At 42.7% G+C, this 17,270-nt stretch overlaps 1 protein-coding gene across 1 annotated transcript in view; it reads left to right on the top strand.

Annotated features, from left to right (window-relative positions):
- Positions 1-17,270, top strand: part of phactr3b (phosphatase and actin regulator 3b) — a 67,785-nt gene that overhangs the window by 21,735 nt on the left and 28,780 nt on the right. The window contains exon 8 of the mRNA XM_061833765.1: positions 2,079-2,232. Coding sequence (XP_061689749.1) covers positions 2,079-2,232 — 154 coding nt within the window. The remainder of the gene's footprint in view (positions 1-2,078; positions 2,233-17,270) is intronic.

Below are 17,270 nucleotides of genomic sequence, written 5' to 3'. Positions count from 1 at the left end.
TTGAATTTCCGAAATTAACAACATAGTCTAAAGGTATAAGATCTTGCCAAATGTAACACTAACAGTATTGTTTCATATCAAACAATGTCACTTTTCCAGTTCTTTTTGTACCGGTTTATATAAGTGGCTGAAAGAGACGCACAGTGTTTGTGCGTGCGTGAGTCACAGACAGACAGACACACATACACACACACGTACGTACACTCACGCACACATGCAAACAGTCTTTGCGCCCCCTAAATGTGCTTTAAAGTGTTTAATGACACCCCAAGTATAGTTTTCTGTAAAAATAAACACACAACAAAAATAACTACACGCATTGTATATTTAAATACGAGACACCTGATCGCTTTAGAAATCACCAGCTCAATGCTGACCGGTAAAGGAAAACCCAATTGACAGGCTGGTTAGAATTAGCATTAGATAACAAAAAATATTTATACAGAATCTCTTTAGGTGTGATTGGGAGTGCGACTGTTACCTGTCTCCATGTGCCCTGTGAATGGCTGGCAACCAGTTCATGGTGTACCCTGCCTCCTGCCTGTTGACAGCTGGAATCGGCTCCAGCACTTCCATAAACCTTGTGAAGATAACCTGCTTGGACAATGGAGATAGACGTGTTGTCACATGCAGTCTTCAGATTTACCATTCATGTCCATCTTTTCCTTTCAAAGAGCCGTTTATTCCTCCCAGTCTCGTTTTTGTATTCCAAACTTCCCAGTTTGCTTTTATGTTTTCTTTTTACATTCCAACTCAATCACTGGGGCAGTGACAGAATAAAAACTGGACTGCTCACTCTGGATCCATCAATGGTTCCGCAAAAAGTATGGTAAACATTGTTATGGAAAACTATGGGATAAATATATAATAATATAAATATAATATAAAAATATATATATATATATAATAATAAATATATAATAATTAATTATAAGGTTAAGGTGAAAGACACTTACCGGTTACAAAGTTACTTCTTTGCAATAGCCTGCACCGTTTTGACAGCCAACAGCTCAACAAAAAAGCTAAACCTAACGTATTCCAATTAAATTCGATGTGATTATGTATCATAATGTACAATTGTAAGGATGTCAAAGGACGTCAACTTTCACGTGAAATAGTAGCGAAAGCAATGTTTTGCCCTGGTCGGAGGATTACCACGTGAAAGGGGCCTGTGCAGTCCAGTTTTTATTCTAGTCATTAGACCTCAGGGCTTTCAGAAGGACATAGAGCGCCCTCTGTTGTCTGAAGCCAGGAATCTTGATCTTTAGCCATTAATCCTAAAAATCATAATATATATATATATATATATATATATATATATATATATGCAACATTTCCTCCCTGCATATCAATTTGGGAGCTTTAATGTCAAAAGAGCCAATCTGTGTCTTATATCCACATCACTCATTTGTCAACAATTTTGATTTAAAATGGGGAAATCAATTTGAATATGTTAAGATTCTGATGTCTTTGTGAAATCAGATCAGGTTATATTGTGCTTCTAAAGAGCCCAGAGGAAATTTTGCATCTGGGTGTCTCATATTTGTTCTTTTTTTTTGTTTGTGATCCAAATTACATTAAACATTTTGACTTCTTGTTCTGAAATTCTTTGGTCAAATCAAGTGATTTATTTATGTTGAAAATTGTGTCAAGGTTTCCGATTAAATCTGATCTGATTAAAATACTGATACATAATAAATGCTTTCGGTTACTCTTTTTGAATGGAGGTTTTTGAATCCATAATGAGTATTCAGTATTCAGCTGCAAGGCAAATGAATCCTGACAAAATGCCAAAACAACACAAAACACATGTAAACATTTTACATTTTGTTGGTTAATGTTCAAAACAAAAATAATATAAATGGAACTGAAATGGCAAAAGTCATTTTACCACAAACTTGAGTTTCATGCCATCATTTTTTCCTCATTATTGTCCTTCCTTTGCAGAAATTTGCACAGAAAAGTGAACAAAACTTTGTTTGAGACTTGTCTAGCCGAGGGGTTTCAGCATTGCTTCAGAGTGTTGTGATGAAAACACTTAGTTGATAACTTATTGTTGTTTACCTCTGTGTGTCCAGGAACCCTCCCACGCAGGATGAGGAAGGAGCTTTTGGCTGTGAAGCTCCGGAACCGACCCAGCAAGCAGGAACTGGAAGACCGCAACATCTTCCCTGTCCGCAGCGACCAGGAGCGTCAGGCGATCCGTCAGCAGATAGAGATGAAGTTGGCCAAGTGAGTGGCTTTGTTTGGTCCCTCTATCTATCTATCTATCTATCTATCTATCTATCTATCTATCTATCTATCTATCTATCTATCTATCTATCTATCTATCTATCTATCTATCTATCTATCTATCTATCTATCTATCTATCTATCTATCTTCTATCTATCTATCTATCTATCTATCTATCTATCTATCTATCTATCTATCTATCTATCTATCTATCTATCTATCTATCTATCTATCTATCTATCTATCAGCATTTAAAAAAATATTTTTGGATCGGTAAACCACCAACCACACTGAGTTTGAAATAAAACTATCAATGTGACTGCTGTCTAGACTTTTCCATTTACAGTCAATATTTCACAAAAATACATCTAGGAAATCCATTTATTGTATTATTTCCTTAATTTTTATAAATAAAATGTATTGAGACAATTTATAAAAGCATTCACTTCACTGTAGCCACCTTCTATCAGCTGATGCCCCTTAGACAAAAATGAACCAAGGTCAACTTGTTACAAGTGATCTTCTTCAATGGCCTCTGGGCAACCCAATAGTATTTACTTTTTTATTTGTTTTGTTTTTTCTTTACTGAACACAACAAGACTCACATACAAGTAGAAATCAGAGTTGCTCTGGTGAAGGCCTGTCAAAACATTTCCAAGCAAGGAAACGTAGAATTTGATAACATCTATGAAATCCATACTTCATGAAGTCAAAAATGCAAATGAAATATTTGGATGTATTATAATTATTCCCTTATATATAAATACTGATAAATGTTTTTTGTGTGGTGGTGTTAAGAGGGAAAATCGCAAAATCGCCACGATCCAAATACTTTGGGACCTGACTGTGAACAGTGGAGTGCTTAACATGTGTGACATATTGTTCTGGCTTTCCTTGTCTGATTGAAATTGATATGATTTGTTTAAAGTGGATCAAACAGTATGAGGTCATTTGCATAATAAGCTACCGGTGATGAACTTAATTTTTTGAGTCGCCACAAAGATTCATATTGTTGCACTTGTGTTGTGGCTTTTTAGGGTTCAAAGGTTGTGGAGCGTACAAGAGGATTTTCAGAAATCCAGCAATACAACCTAATCGTTAATTTTGTTTGTTACATAAATGGTAACACGTTGTCGCTATGGAGACTAATAGGATTTGCAGTCAAATTAGGTTAGTTTGTTAGTGAGTAGTACAATACTGTATGTGTCGGAAGGGTTATGCAATAGTCTTGGGGAGGGGTAGTGCACCCACCATAGATTTTTAGAGGTTTAGATATACAACAGTACTTATACTTTTTTAACAAATAAAAAACTGAAAAGTGGGGGGTGCAATATTATTCAGCCCCTTTACTTTCAGTGCAGCAAAGTCACTCCAGAAGTTCGAGGATTTCTGAATGATCCAATGTGGACTGATGATGATAAATAGAATCCACCTGTGTGTAATCAAGTCTCTGTATAAATGCACCTGCTCTGTGATAATCTCAGGGTTCTGTTTAAAGTGTAGACAGCATCATGAAGGCCAAGGAACACACCAGGAAGGTCCAAGATACTGTTGTGGAGAAGTTTAAAGCGGGATTTGGATACAAAAAGATTTCCCAAGCTTTAAACATCTCAAGGAGCACTTTGCAACCAATCATTTTGAAATGGAAGGAGTATCAAACCATTGCAAATGCACCAAGACCCAGCTGTCGCTCCAAACTTTCACCTCGAACAAGGAGAAGACTGATGAGAAATGTGTAAATGGAGGAAACCCACACAGGCATGGGGAGAACATGCAAACTCCTGACTCAGACCTCAGAACTCTGAGGCCAACGCTTTACCAACTGATCCACTGTGCCGCCAACCGTTTAAAATATCCAATAAATTTCGTTCCACTTCACAATTGTGCCAGTTGTTGGTTCTTGACAAAAAAATCTTTATGTCTGAGGCTGCACGGGGGCTCAGCTGGTAAAGCGTCAGCCTCACAGTTCTGAGGTCCCAGGTTCAATCCCAGACCCGCTTGTATGGAGTTTGCATGTTCTCCCCATGCCTGCGTGGGTTTTCTCCAGGCACAACGGTTTAGTACCACATCCCAAAAACATACAACATTAATTAGACTCTCTAAATTGCCCCTAGTTGTGATTGTGAGTGCGACTGTTGTCTGTCTCCGTGTGCCTTGCGAATGGCTGGCAAGCAGTTCAGGGTGTACCCCGCCTCCTGCCCGGTGACAGCTGGAATAGGCTCCAGCACTCCCCGTGACCCTCGTGAGGATAAGTTGCAAAGAAAATGGATAGATGGATCTTTATGTTTGAAGCCTGAAATGTGGCGAAAGGTTGAAAAGTTCAAGGGGCTGAATACTTTCACAAGGCACTGTATTTTTATTGATTTTAAAAATGTAAAGCAGTTTTGTCTCATATTGTGTTTAAAAAGTGCTTACAAAGTTTGATTAATTGATTGACTGGTTAAGCAGTATATAGACAATTTAAGCAATTAGTTAAAAAGCAAAATATTAAAAACACCACTTAATATTATGAAGGACCCACTTCCAAAGTTGACCCATTTTTCTTTATCTCTGTGAAGGCAGACCTTGACACAGCTCTTGAACTAGATCTTTTTAAATTGTGCTGGAGTACTTAATGCCGTGCCTCGTAAGGTTAAATGCTGACATAGCCACAGCTTGTGTAATGAAAACATTGAACAACACTATGCTGTGCTCTATTAGTACTTTACACTCATGTACTGTTAAACCAGGAAACAAACTGGTGCATTTCGGAAAATGAAAATTTTCATCAAGATTTTTTAAATCAGGCTTCGTAGATGTAATACTGGCAGCACGGTGGGGCACCTTTACAGCGTTGACCTCACAGTTCTGAAGACCGGGGTTCAATCCCGGCTCCGCCTGCGTAGAGTTTGCATGTTCTTCCCATGCCTGTGTGGGTTTTTTCCAAGCACTCCGGTTTCCTCCCACATCCCAAAACCTTGCAACATTAATTGGAGACTCTAAATTGCCCCTAGGTGTGATTGTGAGTGCGACTGTGGTATGTTTTCATGCGCCTTGTGATTGGCTGACAAGCAGATCAGGGTGTGCCCTGCCTCCTGCCCGATGACACCTGGGATTCCCTCCAGCACTCCTGCGACCGTTGTGAGGGTAAGTGGCTCAGAAAATGGATGGATGGATGGATGGATGGAAAAAATATATAGGACTATGTGATAGTTTGAACCAACTGCCATTGAGTTCAACATTGGTATACGGAATACGGAGTACGGAATGATTGACATTCATAAAAAAAATAGTGCCTGTGAACTTCTCCGCGCCTGACATCACACATCTCTGTGCTGTGTTCACACACCCTCACCTCAGGCATTTCACAGCAGTGTGTCCATCTGGATGGCATGAATAACCAGCCGTGCATCTGATGCGTGTGACGATAAAATTTCCTTTGGTCCCTAACCACTCACGTGAGCACTCACACACACACTCTAGTAATAGTTAATATTGTCCTTTACTCATATTGGGGAGTTGCCATGAAAGCAGTTTGGTAGTAGTGCTAGCACACTACAGAGGAAAACAGCGACATCCCCAATAACTACGAACTACGTATGTAAATCACGCTTGCATAAACAGGAGGTGATCAATTATGTGTCATAAGGGGAAGTGGGACTGCGGGGCTGTGGTTATGTGTCGTTTGTATAACAATAGTTGAAGGACAGAGGTCAGAGCAACCACCTGGAATGAGCCACTTTTCTGAAAGTCCATTTGTGTTACATACATGTAATATACGTGAGAGGCCCTGTAGCTCAGTGGTTAGAGCACTGGTTTGGTAAACCAGGGGTTGTGGGTTCATATCCCACTGGGGCCTCCACTCCCTGAGAAGGGTTGCGTCAGGAAGTGCTGGCGACTCTGAAAGGGACAAGCCAAAAGACACACACACATGTAACATATATGACTGCTGCATTCATGCTGAACACTTCTGACAGGAAAACAGAGTGCTTTTTGTCTGCCATCAAAATTCATAACAGCTACATCCACAGCTATCATCATAAGTAAGTGTAAAACATGACTCTGAGCCTTATCTGTTCTATACACAACATATGCATGTTGGTTGTATTTACAGGATTGTCAACCTAATTTTCGTCCAAGGCAACATTGTAGTTATGGTCTCCCTCTGAGAGCCATTATGAATGAAACCAAATAAATGTTTAATTGGCTCATCACATTATTACATATATGCAACAAATTGTTTGGTAACTCATTTTGAAATCATAAGTCAAGGATATAGTTTGTTCATCTCTTGCAGTAAAAAGTATAGTAAAAATTATAAACGTTGCTGCCCGAGTTGCTTTTGCAGGCCTCATAAAATGATGCAGGGGGGGGCCGATCTGGCACCCAGACCTCGAGTTTGACACCTTTGCTATACAGCGTTCAACAAGATAAAATATACCTCATTAAAGCATAATGAACAATAATATTCTCTTATTTTCAGTCAATGAACGCAAGTAAATGTGTAAAGTAAGTATATGCATGAAATAGCGCAATATGCATTATCTTCATATTACACCCAATGAGTTAGCAAATAAAGTATCAATTTTGGTAACAAAGCTTAAAATGCACTCTTCTTATTCTTTTCCCTTCGGCTTGTCTCATTAGGGGTCGCCACAGTCATCTTTTACCATCTAAGCCTATCTCGTGCATCTTCCTAACCATGAAAATAAACCTTGTAAACATACTGTATATACAGTATGCATGTATGTACTGGTAGACATTGTGAGTTAATGGGTATAGAAGAGGATGGAGAAGGATGCAATTCACAGAAAAGCTTTTGTGAGCCATGCATGCCATTTGCAGTATTTCCCAATAGTAGAAGGGGGCTGCTGGTACCGGCAGGCTTCACGGATACCTGATACATTGAAATAAGACAGGCATTAGCCAGATACTTATACGGTACCTGGTATCAATACTCACCCAATCCTAGATAAGACCATGAATTATATTATCTTTTGTCGCTGTTTCACCTTTTAAAGTAACATTCTAATTCATTCTCCAATTGTGAAGGGTGAATAAGGCAAGGAGAGTTCAACAAAAACAGTGCTCAAGCAATTTTAATTTAAAGCTGCAGTGAGGAACGCTCGATGTTACATAATACTGGTAACATCATGAAGATAACACCTAAATGTTAATTGACAAATCTGACTCCAGATTGCAGTGACGATAGTGTGAAAAATCACACCGGTTGGTAATGTATGTAGAAAGTATCCCTCCAACAATATTTGGTGAAGCTCAACTGGCATCCAGGTTGATGAAACTTCAATTTAGTAACCTGATGCCAGTTGTAACTGACAGCACGACTGACTAGTCTGCAAGCCATCCACATTGAGTGACAAGGGGGGGAAGACAGACGAGGCCTGCCACTGTGTACACCATTTGCCAGCATGTCTCTCCTACTGGCCACGTGTTCAAGAACTCGAGAACATGAGCAAAAATAACCAAGCATGAAAGGAGTGTCTCTTGTGTACCTGGGACTGCACTTGCGCAGTCATACTTAAAGATAGCAGTGTTTGTGTCTGATTCAATCAATCAATCAATCAATCATCAATCAATCAATCATCAATCAATCAATCAATCAATCAATCAATCAATCCACCGACCGATCGATCGAGATTTCATTAAGAAGGACTGAGTAGAACTCTTTGATTGTCTGAAAACTCCTTTTCCACAAGAATTCCACAAGAATAAACATTATACAATGTGATTTCGTGGGTGCTATCACAAAGTTTAAGCAACCTGGATGCTAGTTGAGCTTCAGAGTCAGTCTTTCACATTTGAAATGCTTATGATGAAAATGACAAACTTCTCATCTTTTTCAGTGGGACAAATTGCACAATACTTTCCCCCTTGACTGTCCTAATTAAGGTGCCACTGACATCCCTATATACATTGTAAAATAGATATTGATGTGAAAATTACACATAATATTGTTCACTTCAATGTCTATTCGAAAAAATAAATATGAGAGACGAGCGACATTCAAATGGTAGCCATATTGCGTATATGGCTATATTATCATTTACAGCTGTCACACTAGGACTAGTTGAGAAGACGCTGTGCCACCTGCTGTGGGAGATGAACAACAGAGATTTTCGGATTTTTCCGACGCCCCTTCTGACATGGAAGCTCTTTTCGAAGAAGAGAACATCTCACAATTGGGTGAAGTGACCGGGGCAATATTACCCTATCGTTTCCAGCCATATTTAGATGATATGCGGATCACTTCGAACCAACAACAGACTCCCTGAAAGTATGTACGACAGTATGTAGCATACTCGGCTATAAAATTATTTGAATGAGCGGTTATATTTGTTTGGCAAAGTTTTAAAACGGATGGAAGCCCCTGAATTTATTCTGGGTTAGGACCAGCATGCAGTTTGCACTGGCTTGTGCCCCCATAAGGGCTGCATTTGTACTGTTAGCATAGCTCTGTAAATTTCAGAGGCCTTGAAAACAAAGCTGTTTATACAACATTATGAATGAAACTGCTCACCCTACTGAGAACAATCGTAAGTAGGATTTTTGGTCTGGTCTCAGCGAGGCAGGGAAACGTGTAATCTGAGTTAAATTTAAGGATCTACTTTAGAGTAGCAGAGAGGACTGAATTCATGTAATAGTAAGCACTAACACAGTTGCTTCAAAGCTTTTTTTTTTTTGTGGCTTGAGTGTGGACTTTTGAAACTCGCTAAACTAAAGTCAGTTGGTCACTTCTTAATGCTTCAGTTGTTATCTTTCTACAATATTCTCATAAAGGGAAAATCAGATTAGACTACAGCGCAGGCCACTGTCTAAGAACAACAATTATACAACCAGAAACAGATAAATCTCAAATTATTTAGAAACCAATTCTGAATTTTGATGTAAATTTTTGGCACAAGAAAGTGTGAAAGATGAGCAAAGTGTGATGTTTTCTGGTATTGTTTCATTAGTCCCAAAATGCCCTAAATTGTTTACATCATTTGTGAATAATGGCTAAAGTAATTTTCTAAATGTATAGCTGATTTAAATGCATTTAGGCTGGACGTACTAGTGTTTTTTTTAAAAGTGTACGATAGAAAAGGACATAAATAATGTACATTTAAATATACAAATGGTGGCACGGTGGGGCAGCTGGAAAGTGTTGGCCTCACAGTGCTGAGGACCAATGTTCAATCCCAGCCCTCTCTGAGTGGAGTTTGCATGTTCTTTCCATGCTCACATGGGGTTTCTCCGGGCACCCTGGTTTCCTCCCACATCCTAAAAATATGCATTAAAGACCTCATCCAGAGGACCTGTATTTTATTTGTCTATCATAGAAATGTAGCTAAAATTTCATTCAAAAAATATTTAAAAAAAATTCTCAACACAACAGAAATGAAATAAATTGGCGTCAAAGTCAGTCTCAAAATTTTGTTAAAAATGTCACTTAGATTCGGCAAGTTCCGTAACTCCCCGGAATGTGACATCACATCCAGACAAAATTTAGCCAGAGAGTGAAAAAGCAAGCAAAGATGGTGAGGCAGTGTGTTGTATACATCTGTTCTGTGTCAAACGCTGATGGAGTCATCTTACATGAATGGCCATAAGATGAACAGATAGGCAGGTTACGGACCAGGTTTGTGAAGACAAAGTGGGCGCAGTGGACTTACAAATCAAAGTCGACAATACTATGTTCCAAGCGTTTCACGGAGGACTGCTTGAAAACCCAGTACAGCATTCACTTGACTTCGATAGCAAGTAAGTACGTACGTACGTGTTCATTGTTTGGTATTGACAACTATCTATCTCGTTTTAAATGTAAGCACAATACCGATACAGATATATATGTAAGCTAATATCCGTATCCATGTGATGTTTAGGAGGTGCCGAAATTTGGACACTGTATAAAGTTAGTGTACTGTTGACGCTGGGGTCTTCCTGAAATTTGACTACGGCAGTGTGTGCTCTCAAGTGTTAGGTGCATTATTTAAAATACGGGGTAAATGCATGTAAATAATACGAAGAATGAGCGATAAACATGTGGTCTTTAAACGCGAAACGATACCGAAGGTTTCGATTTTTGTTTTACGCCTTACCTACTCAGTTGCAAGTACAACAACAACAGCAAACGACGTTTAAACGTGTTTGAATTAGATTATTTCATCAACAAGGTGTACGGTAGATTTCTTGAGGCACCTACCAGTCTGTGTTTTGGGTGCGAAGTTCCAGGTCAATCTCGTCAGGTCTCGCCGAATATGTCATGATCCTGCCACTTCAGCACGAGCTGTGCGGGTGTCCGCGCAGGTGCGCTGATTGGAAGGGGCACACCTGCGCCTCATGCAGCCTGATTATGCTGTGGATTTATATGACCGCGTTCCGATGGGACGTGATAGAACGAACTGGCCAATACAGGACGCAGCAGGAAAGACCCGGCGTCGCCGGGACCGACGCAAGGTAGACCGTCTGCCGGAGGACCAAGTCTGTCCAATCCGGGTAGCTCCCTGACATCCTTCGCTCCCCTGTCTTACGCTCCGCCAGCGAGGTATGAATACATCCCGAACACGACCCGTCCAGCTCCTCATATTCTTCTGGACTCTGACTTTTCGGAATATGAGGAGGACCGCGATTTGTATGACCGGCTGCCTGAGTACGACTCCGACGACTTTGATTTTGAATCTCTTTGCCCGGCTTTTCATCCCAGTCAGTTTGCTCCGCCTCCCGCGTTTCCAGCACCCGAGCGACTTCGCCCTGTAGATCCAAGTACACCAATCGGTACGAGGGAACCTGCTTGGCCATCTACCCGGGACCTCCGCATGGCGGCCAGAGGAGACGCCCCGGCCGGGCGCTCCCTGGTGTCTCTCGCTGCGCGGCAACGAAGACACCGTCCTCCCACTCCTCGCCGGCAACGGTGAGACCGGCAGATCCGCAGCTGGTGGCAAAGCTTCCAGCCCAGAGGGAGGAGGAGCCGCCAAACCACGAGGCGTTCTGTCGCGAAATGCGGGCGCAGATAGAGAGGCAGAGCGCGGAATTGGTGGCTCTCACGGCCCAGGTCCGGCAACGATTGGCGAACCAGCCGAGCTTCGCTGACGTCGCAACGGCGACGGACAAACTGCTGACTCAGGTTCACGTTGCCGTGGAGACCGACCCGCCCCCTTGTCAAGTGCACGTCGCAGTGTTGGCGGTTCCGAGCAGAGCTCACGTGGCAGTTGGAACTGACCCGCTCCCGAGACACGCCCATGTGTCAGTTTCGACTGACTCTCCGCCGACTCAGGTTCACGTTGCCCTGGGAACGGATTCGCCACCGAGCCACGCCCACGTTGCCGTTTCTACGGATGCAGTGCAAGCTCACGTGGCAGTGGGGACCGACCCGACGCCGCCTCACGTTGCTGTCCAAGAGGTGGCGACGTCTCCACAGCCGCTTCTCGTCCGTGCTCTGGAGTACCAGTGGCGACCGGCCCGCGGACGCTCCACACTCCTGCTCTCCACCTCCTGGACGGGCACGCTCATACGTTCCCGTCCAGGAGGTGGCGACGGTGACACTGACGCTGCCTTCTCACGTTCCTGTCCAGGAGGCGGCGACGGGGTCGCTGGCTTCTCACGTTGCTGTCCAGGAGTGGGCGATGGTGTCGCCGCCTTCTCACGTTCCTGTCCAGGAGGAGCTGGGGAGTTCTGTGGAGCCACCCTGGAGCTGGAGAGACTTCGGGATGGTGGCGGTCATTGCTCTGGTCCTTCTCTCCATCATTCTATTCGCTCCAAATGGCTCCCAGCCACTTCATGACCTGGCCTCGTTGGCGACCAATCCCTGGTCATCTTGCAACAACGGCGTGGGAGGTTCTCGTCCGGAGCAGTGGCCTGCCTCGTTCTGGTTCCTGCTTCGCCGTTTGGTTCCTCACAGAGGTCGTCCGCCCGAATCGCCCCTTGGGGACCCTGGTGCTTGGCGTCCGGGTCGTCCTCCTGACCTGTCCACCCGGACGCCTTGTGTTTGGTGGCCTGGATGGCCACCAGACTGGGGTTCGGCGGGGGGGGGGGGGGGCGTGCCCTCCTCCGGACACCCCTTCCGCCAACCCCTGCCTGTGTTAATTATTGTCTGTTTTTTCGTTTAGGCACGTCTGGGAGCCGTGCCTTTGAAGGGGGGGGGGTACTGCCATGATCCTGCCGCTTCAGCACGAGCTGTGCGGGTGTTCGCGCAGGTGCGCTGATTGGAAGATGCACACCTGCGCCTCATGCAGCCTGATTATGCTGTGGATTTATATGACCGCGATGACAACTGGCCGGGGCCAGTTCGATTGATCTTCATGTCCCGTTCGTGTGCTTCGGTATCCCTGATCGAACCTGTGTGTACCGACCTTCGTCCGTTCTCCGACCAACCTTGTAAGCCTGACTCCTTTGATACTTCCGCCTGCGTTGATTGTTCTCCCGTGTACCGACTCCTGCCTGCCCGCTCACCTACTCTCTTCGCCCGACGTCCCAACTACCGCTGCTGCACCGGACTGCCTGCTCGATCCCCGACCTCTGCATATAACGTGTCTCTTCTTGAACTACCTTGCGTCTTCCGAGTTCCTGCATTTGGGTCCTACTCTCGTTCCGATGGGACGTGACAGAATACCGCCATTGTGTTGCGTTCGTCAACTCAGGTTCGAACACATATGCTTGAATTACACCTGCATGGGATGTTTTTTCAACAAGAATAAATAAGAAAATGAAGAAGAAAATTCCTTCTCTTCAGTTCCTATCTCTTCCACAGAGCATTCCATAAAAACTTCTTCAACATTGCTGTCTATCTCCTCTAGATCCCACTCGCAGCGTCTCTGTTTGTCTATATAGGAAGCCATTTTCTTTACTGGGGTTGTCTAGATGTGACGTCACACAGCAGCAGCTTCTACAGAGTCTCTGTTTGAAACGGAATCGGAAGCATGCGGATTACAAAAAAAATGTGCAGTTTGGCGCTAATTTATTTCTTAGCTGTTGTGTTGAGAATTTTAAAAATATTTTTTAATGAAAAATTAGCTAGACTTGTGTGATACATAAATAAAATATAGGTCCTCTGGATTAGATCTTTAATTGGAGATTCTAGTTTGTCCATAGGAGTGATTGTGAGTGTGGCTGTTGTCTTTCTCCATGTGGCCTGTGATTGGCTGGCAACCAGTTCAGGGTGTGCCCTGCCTCCTGCCCGTTGACAGCTGGGATATGCTCCAGCACTCCGCGACCCTTGTGAGGAAAAGTGGTGAAGAAAATGGATGGATGGATGGATGGATGGATGGATGCATGGATGGATGGATAGATAATTGTACTAATGAAAACAATGAAAAGGTTTCATTTATTTATAAAACAACACATTATTTTGATGGATATGTGTGGTTAAGTGTAGATAAAGACTGATTACATATGGCTCATTTGTAATGTTAATTGTATTATTCCATAAGAAATTCATATAAATGTAAAAAAGTGCTGCACCTTACAATAACAACCTAAAGGGAAAATTTAATGTTGATACAATTTTAGTTGTTACTTGGTTTTGCACAATGGCCCGTCTGTCTGGCAAGAAATAAAAAACATCATTATCTTAACTCAGACACTCAACATTTATTTAAACCTAAAAAGATCACGCATTCTGTATGTTGTTTTACAAAACCCACATTTCTTCTTTTAATGTGTATCCACCTCTAGTTGATTCCCTCTTTTAGCTGTGTATAGTTGAAGATAAAAATGTAATCATGGATTTAGAAATATAACCAGATTATATCCATCCATCCATTTTCTTCACCGCTTATCCTCACGAGGGTCATGGGGAGTACTGGAGCCTAATCAGATTATATTGTTTTTTTTATTTTGGAGACACAGTTATTTTCCTTTTTTTTGACAGAAGAAAATAAAATTTGGTATATGTAAATAAATAAATGAATTCTTTCAGAAAATGCTATTAAGCTTTCGAATGAATTGCGTTTTTCACCATTACTGTAAACCATTCATCTTATCCATGAAAGATACAGCTGAACCGCTATGTTGCAATGAATAAGCTTGCCACTTTGCAGTGGAAAGCAGAGCAGTGGGCAGGCTTGGGGCAGCGGAAGGGAACCCTCTCTTTCTAAATTTAGTCAGATGCTGCAGAGGCACTGGCCCCGATCAATGCCTTCTGTACGTCACAGGCAACCCGGCTCCCCCTCCCCTTTGAGCCTGTTTCTTCCTGATGACAGATGGCAACCTCCCAGCTCATTTTCCCCTCTGACTGACCTGTCTCTCTTCCCTTAAGAGGCTCTTGCAATGACCTGCTCACAATTAACTGTTCATCCTTTATCCATATTCACTCTTACTCTTTAGAGGCCAATTGTATGGCGTGGTGATGACATATGGACTGATTAATATTTTGTTCAAGTCAAATCCTAACCCATCAGTACTTACTTTAATCCATCCATTTTCTGAGCCGCTTATGCTCATGAGGGTCATGGGAGTGCTGGAGCCCATTCCATCTGTCATTTGGAGTCAATTAACCAACCATTCATGTTTTGGGGATGTGGGAGGAAACCAGAGTGCCAAGAGAAAATCCATGCAGGAACGGGGCAAACATGCTAACTCCACATAGGCGGCGCTGGAATTTGAACCCCGATCCTCAGAACTTTGAGGCCAACACTTCACAGCTGTTCCACTGTGCCACCCAGTACTTACATATCAATGGAAATTTCTTACTGTTGATCCCAAGTACAGTTTTTTTGTCATTCAATAAACTATCTTGCAACATTTTGTTCTCAAAATGTTTAAATAACAAAATCAGTGAAGTTGTGTTAGCTGTGTTATACATACTTGACAAACAACATACCTGAAATACCATTCCCCTCAGACCTGCAGTGCTACAATAGACTTAATAGTTAAAGAGAAATAAATGAAATATATATTAACTGGCCCATCTAAAATCAGTACATTGTGCCTTATAGTATAGACCCTTATAGTATTTAGAGTATAACCAATTTGGTCATTCTGGCTAATTTAACATGAGCTGCAATCAGTGGGTAATGTCCACCGTGACCCCAAGACTCATGAGCAACGAGCATTGAGGCTTCTAAGAGACACTGCTAAAGTGGAATCACACTGCATTGGCACCAGACTAAAGGAATTCCCAATACAGTGTTGAATTTAGAATTTCTAATACGTTATCGGGGACATCAGTGCGACAAAACATCGAGGTTACAAATTGCTTGACAATGCAGCCCATCTGTATTCTTTTTATCCATCCATCCATCCATCCATCCATTTTCTTTTGCCGCTTATCCTCGCCAAGGTCACGGGGAGTGCTGGATCCTATTCCAGCTGTCATTGAGCATGAGGCATGGTACACCCTGAACCGGTTCGCAGCCAATCGCAGGACACATGAACACAGACAACAGTCACACTCACAAACGCACCTAGGGGCAATTTAGAGTGTCCAATTACTGTTGCACATTTTTGGGTTGTGGGAGGAAAGTGGAGTGCTTGGAGGTAACCCACGCAGGCACGGGGAGGACATGCAAACTCCACACAGGCGAGGCCGGGATGGAACCCGGGTCCTCAGAACTGGGAGGCCAACACATTACCAGCTGAACCTCCGTGCCGCCTTATTCTTTTTATGACCTATAAAAATATTAAATCAGACCATTTTTATGTGAATCTTCTGTCATTGCATTGGGATGAGATAATTTCACATTTACTACTTGTTGTGATGGGTAAGGCCTGGGCACTAGAGTGGGCAGTGCTTCCTGTGAGGGGCGTGGCCGGGCCACTGCTCTGGGCGCTGCCACCTCTGACAGCTGTTACAGCTGTGTTGCATTTGGGACTAATTGACCAAGCACTTACAGTCGGTGGTGAATGTGTCACCGGCATTTGCCAGTTCGTTGGGCATGCTTCACTGCATTCTGAGATACTCCACTAATGTGCGTAAGTTAGTGTAGAGCAACCCTTTGTCACAGAGAGTCTGTGCCACTTTAGTTTGACCACATCTTCTCATGTTTCTTAGTTTGCCTCATAGACAGACCTTGTTTCATGTTTTTGGAGCTTGCCTCTAGCCTTGCGTTTTTGTGCCTCTGCCTTCCAAGCTTTGCCTTGTACTTCAGACCTTGTTTCAGGATTATTGGACTTTTGACTTTTTGCCATGCATTTTTGTGCTTCTGCCTTTTTGGACTGTTCAGCTGAGTACGACCTCTTCCTGAAATAAGACCATTCTTAAGATCATGTCCTTGCCTTGGAGTCCTCCAATTGGATCCGCCCCTGTGCCGCTGGTTCATGACACTTGTTTTGTTTTCTAATTTATCATTTCTAATTTATAATTAAAACAACCATAGCCACCCCAAAACATGAATATTTATCATTTAAATTAGAAAATCTCTGCCTCTCACAGGGGAATACGACTAGCTGCCACATCCGCCTCACAGTTTTGTGGACCTGGTTGAAATCTGGTCTGCCCTGTGTAGACTTAGCATGTTCTCCCCGTGCCTGCGTGGTTTTTCTCCAGGTACTCCGGTTTCCTTCCACATCTCCAAAACATGAATGGTTGGTTAATTGAAGACTCCAAATTCCCTGTTGGTGTGAATGGGACTGTGAATTGTTGTTTGTTTGTACTGCATGTGCCCTATGACTGGCTGGTAACCAGTTCAGGGCCTTCCCAAGTCTCTCGCCGAAGACAGGTGGGATAGGCTCCAGGACACCCACAACTCCTGTGAGGATAAGCGGTATGGAAAATGGATAGATGGCCCAAAGCAGTGGATTTGGCATGGCTTTGGCTTCCTTCCATGGAAGCATACACAATAATTTTTACATGGTTTGTCCGTCTTAGTGATGCCTCCAATCAAATTATGCTCTTTTGAAAATAGATTACCATTGTATCTAGTTTGTTAGTGTGAGTTGCCAAACAAATTTCAATGCCGACACCTGCATACCATTGTCCTGTAAGTTGCTTATTTTTGTCTATGAAGCAGAAAGATAAGCAAGAAAGAAGCAGGAAAACGAAGAGAGACAGAGCTGTGAATGGTCTCAGTGTAGACTTTTAATTATAAAAAAAGTAAGTCAGACCAATAATTGAGTATATACG

This window comes from Syngnathoides biaculeatus, chromosome 10 (assembly GCF_019802595.1).
Source record: "Syngnathoides biaculeatus isolate LvHL_M chromosome 10, ASM1980259v1, whole genome shotgun sequence".
NCBI classification, from domain to species: domain Eukaryota; kingdom Metazoa; phylum Chordata; class Actinopteri; order Syngnathiformes; family Syngnathidae; genus Syngnathoides; species Syngnathoides biaculeatus.
This window is presented reverse-complemented; position numbering and strand designations above follow the sequence as displayed.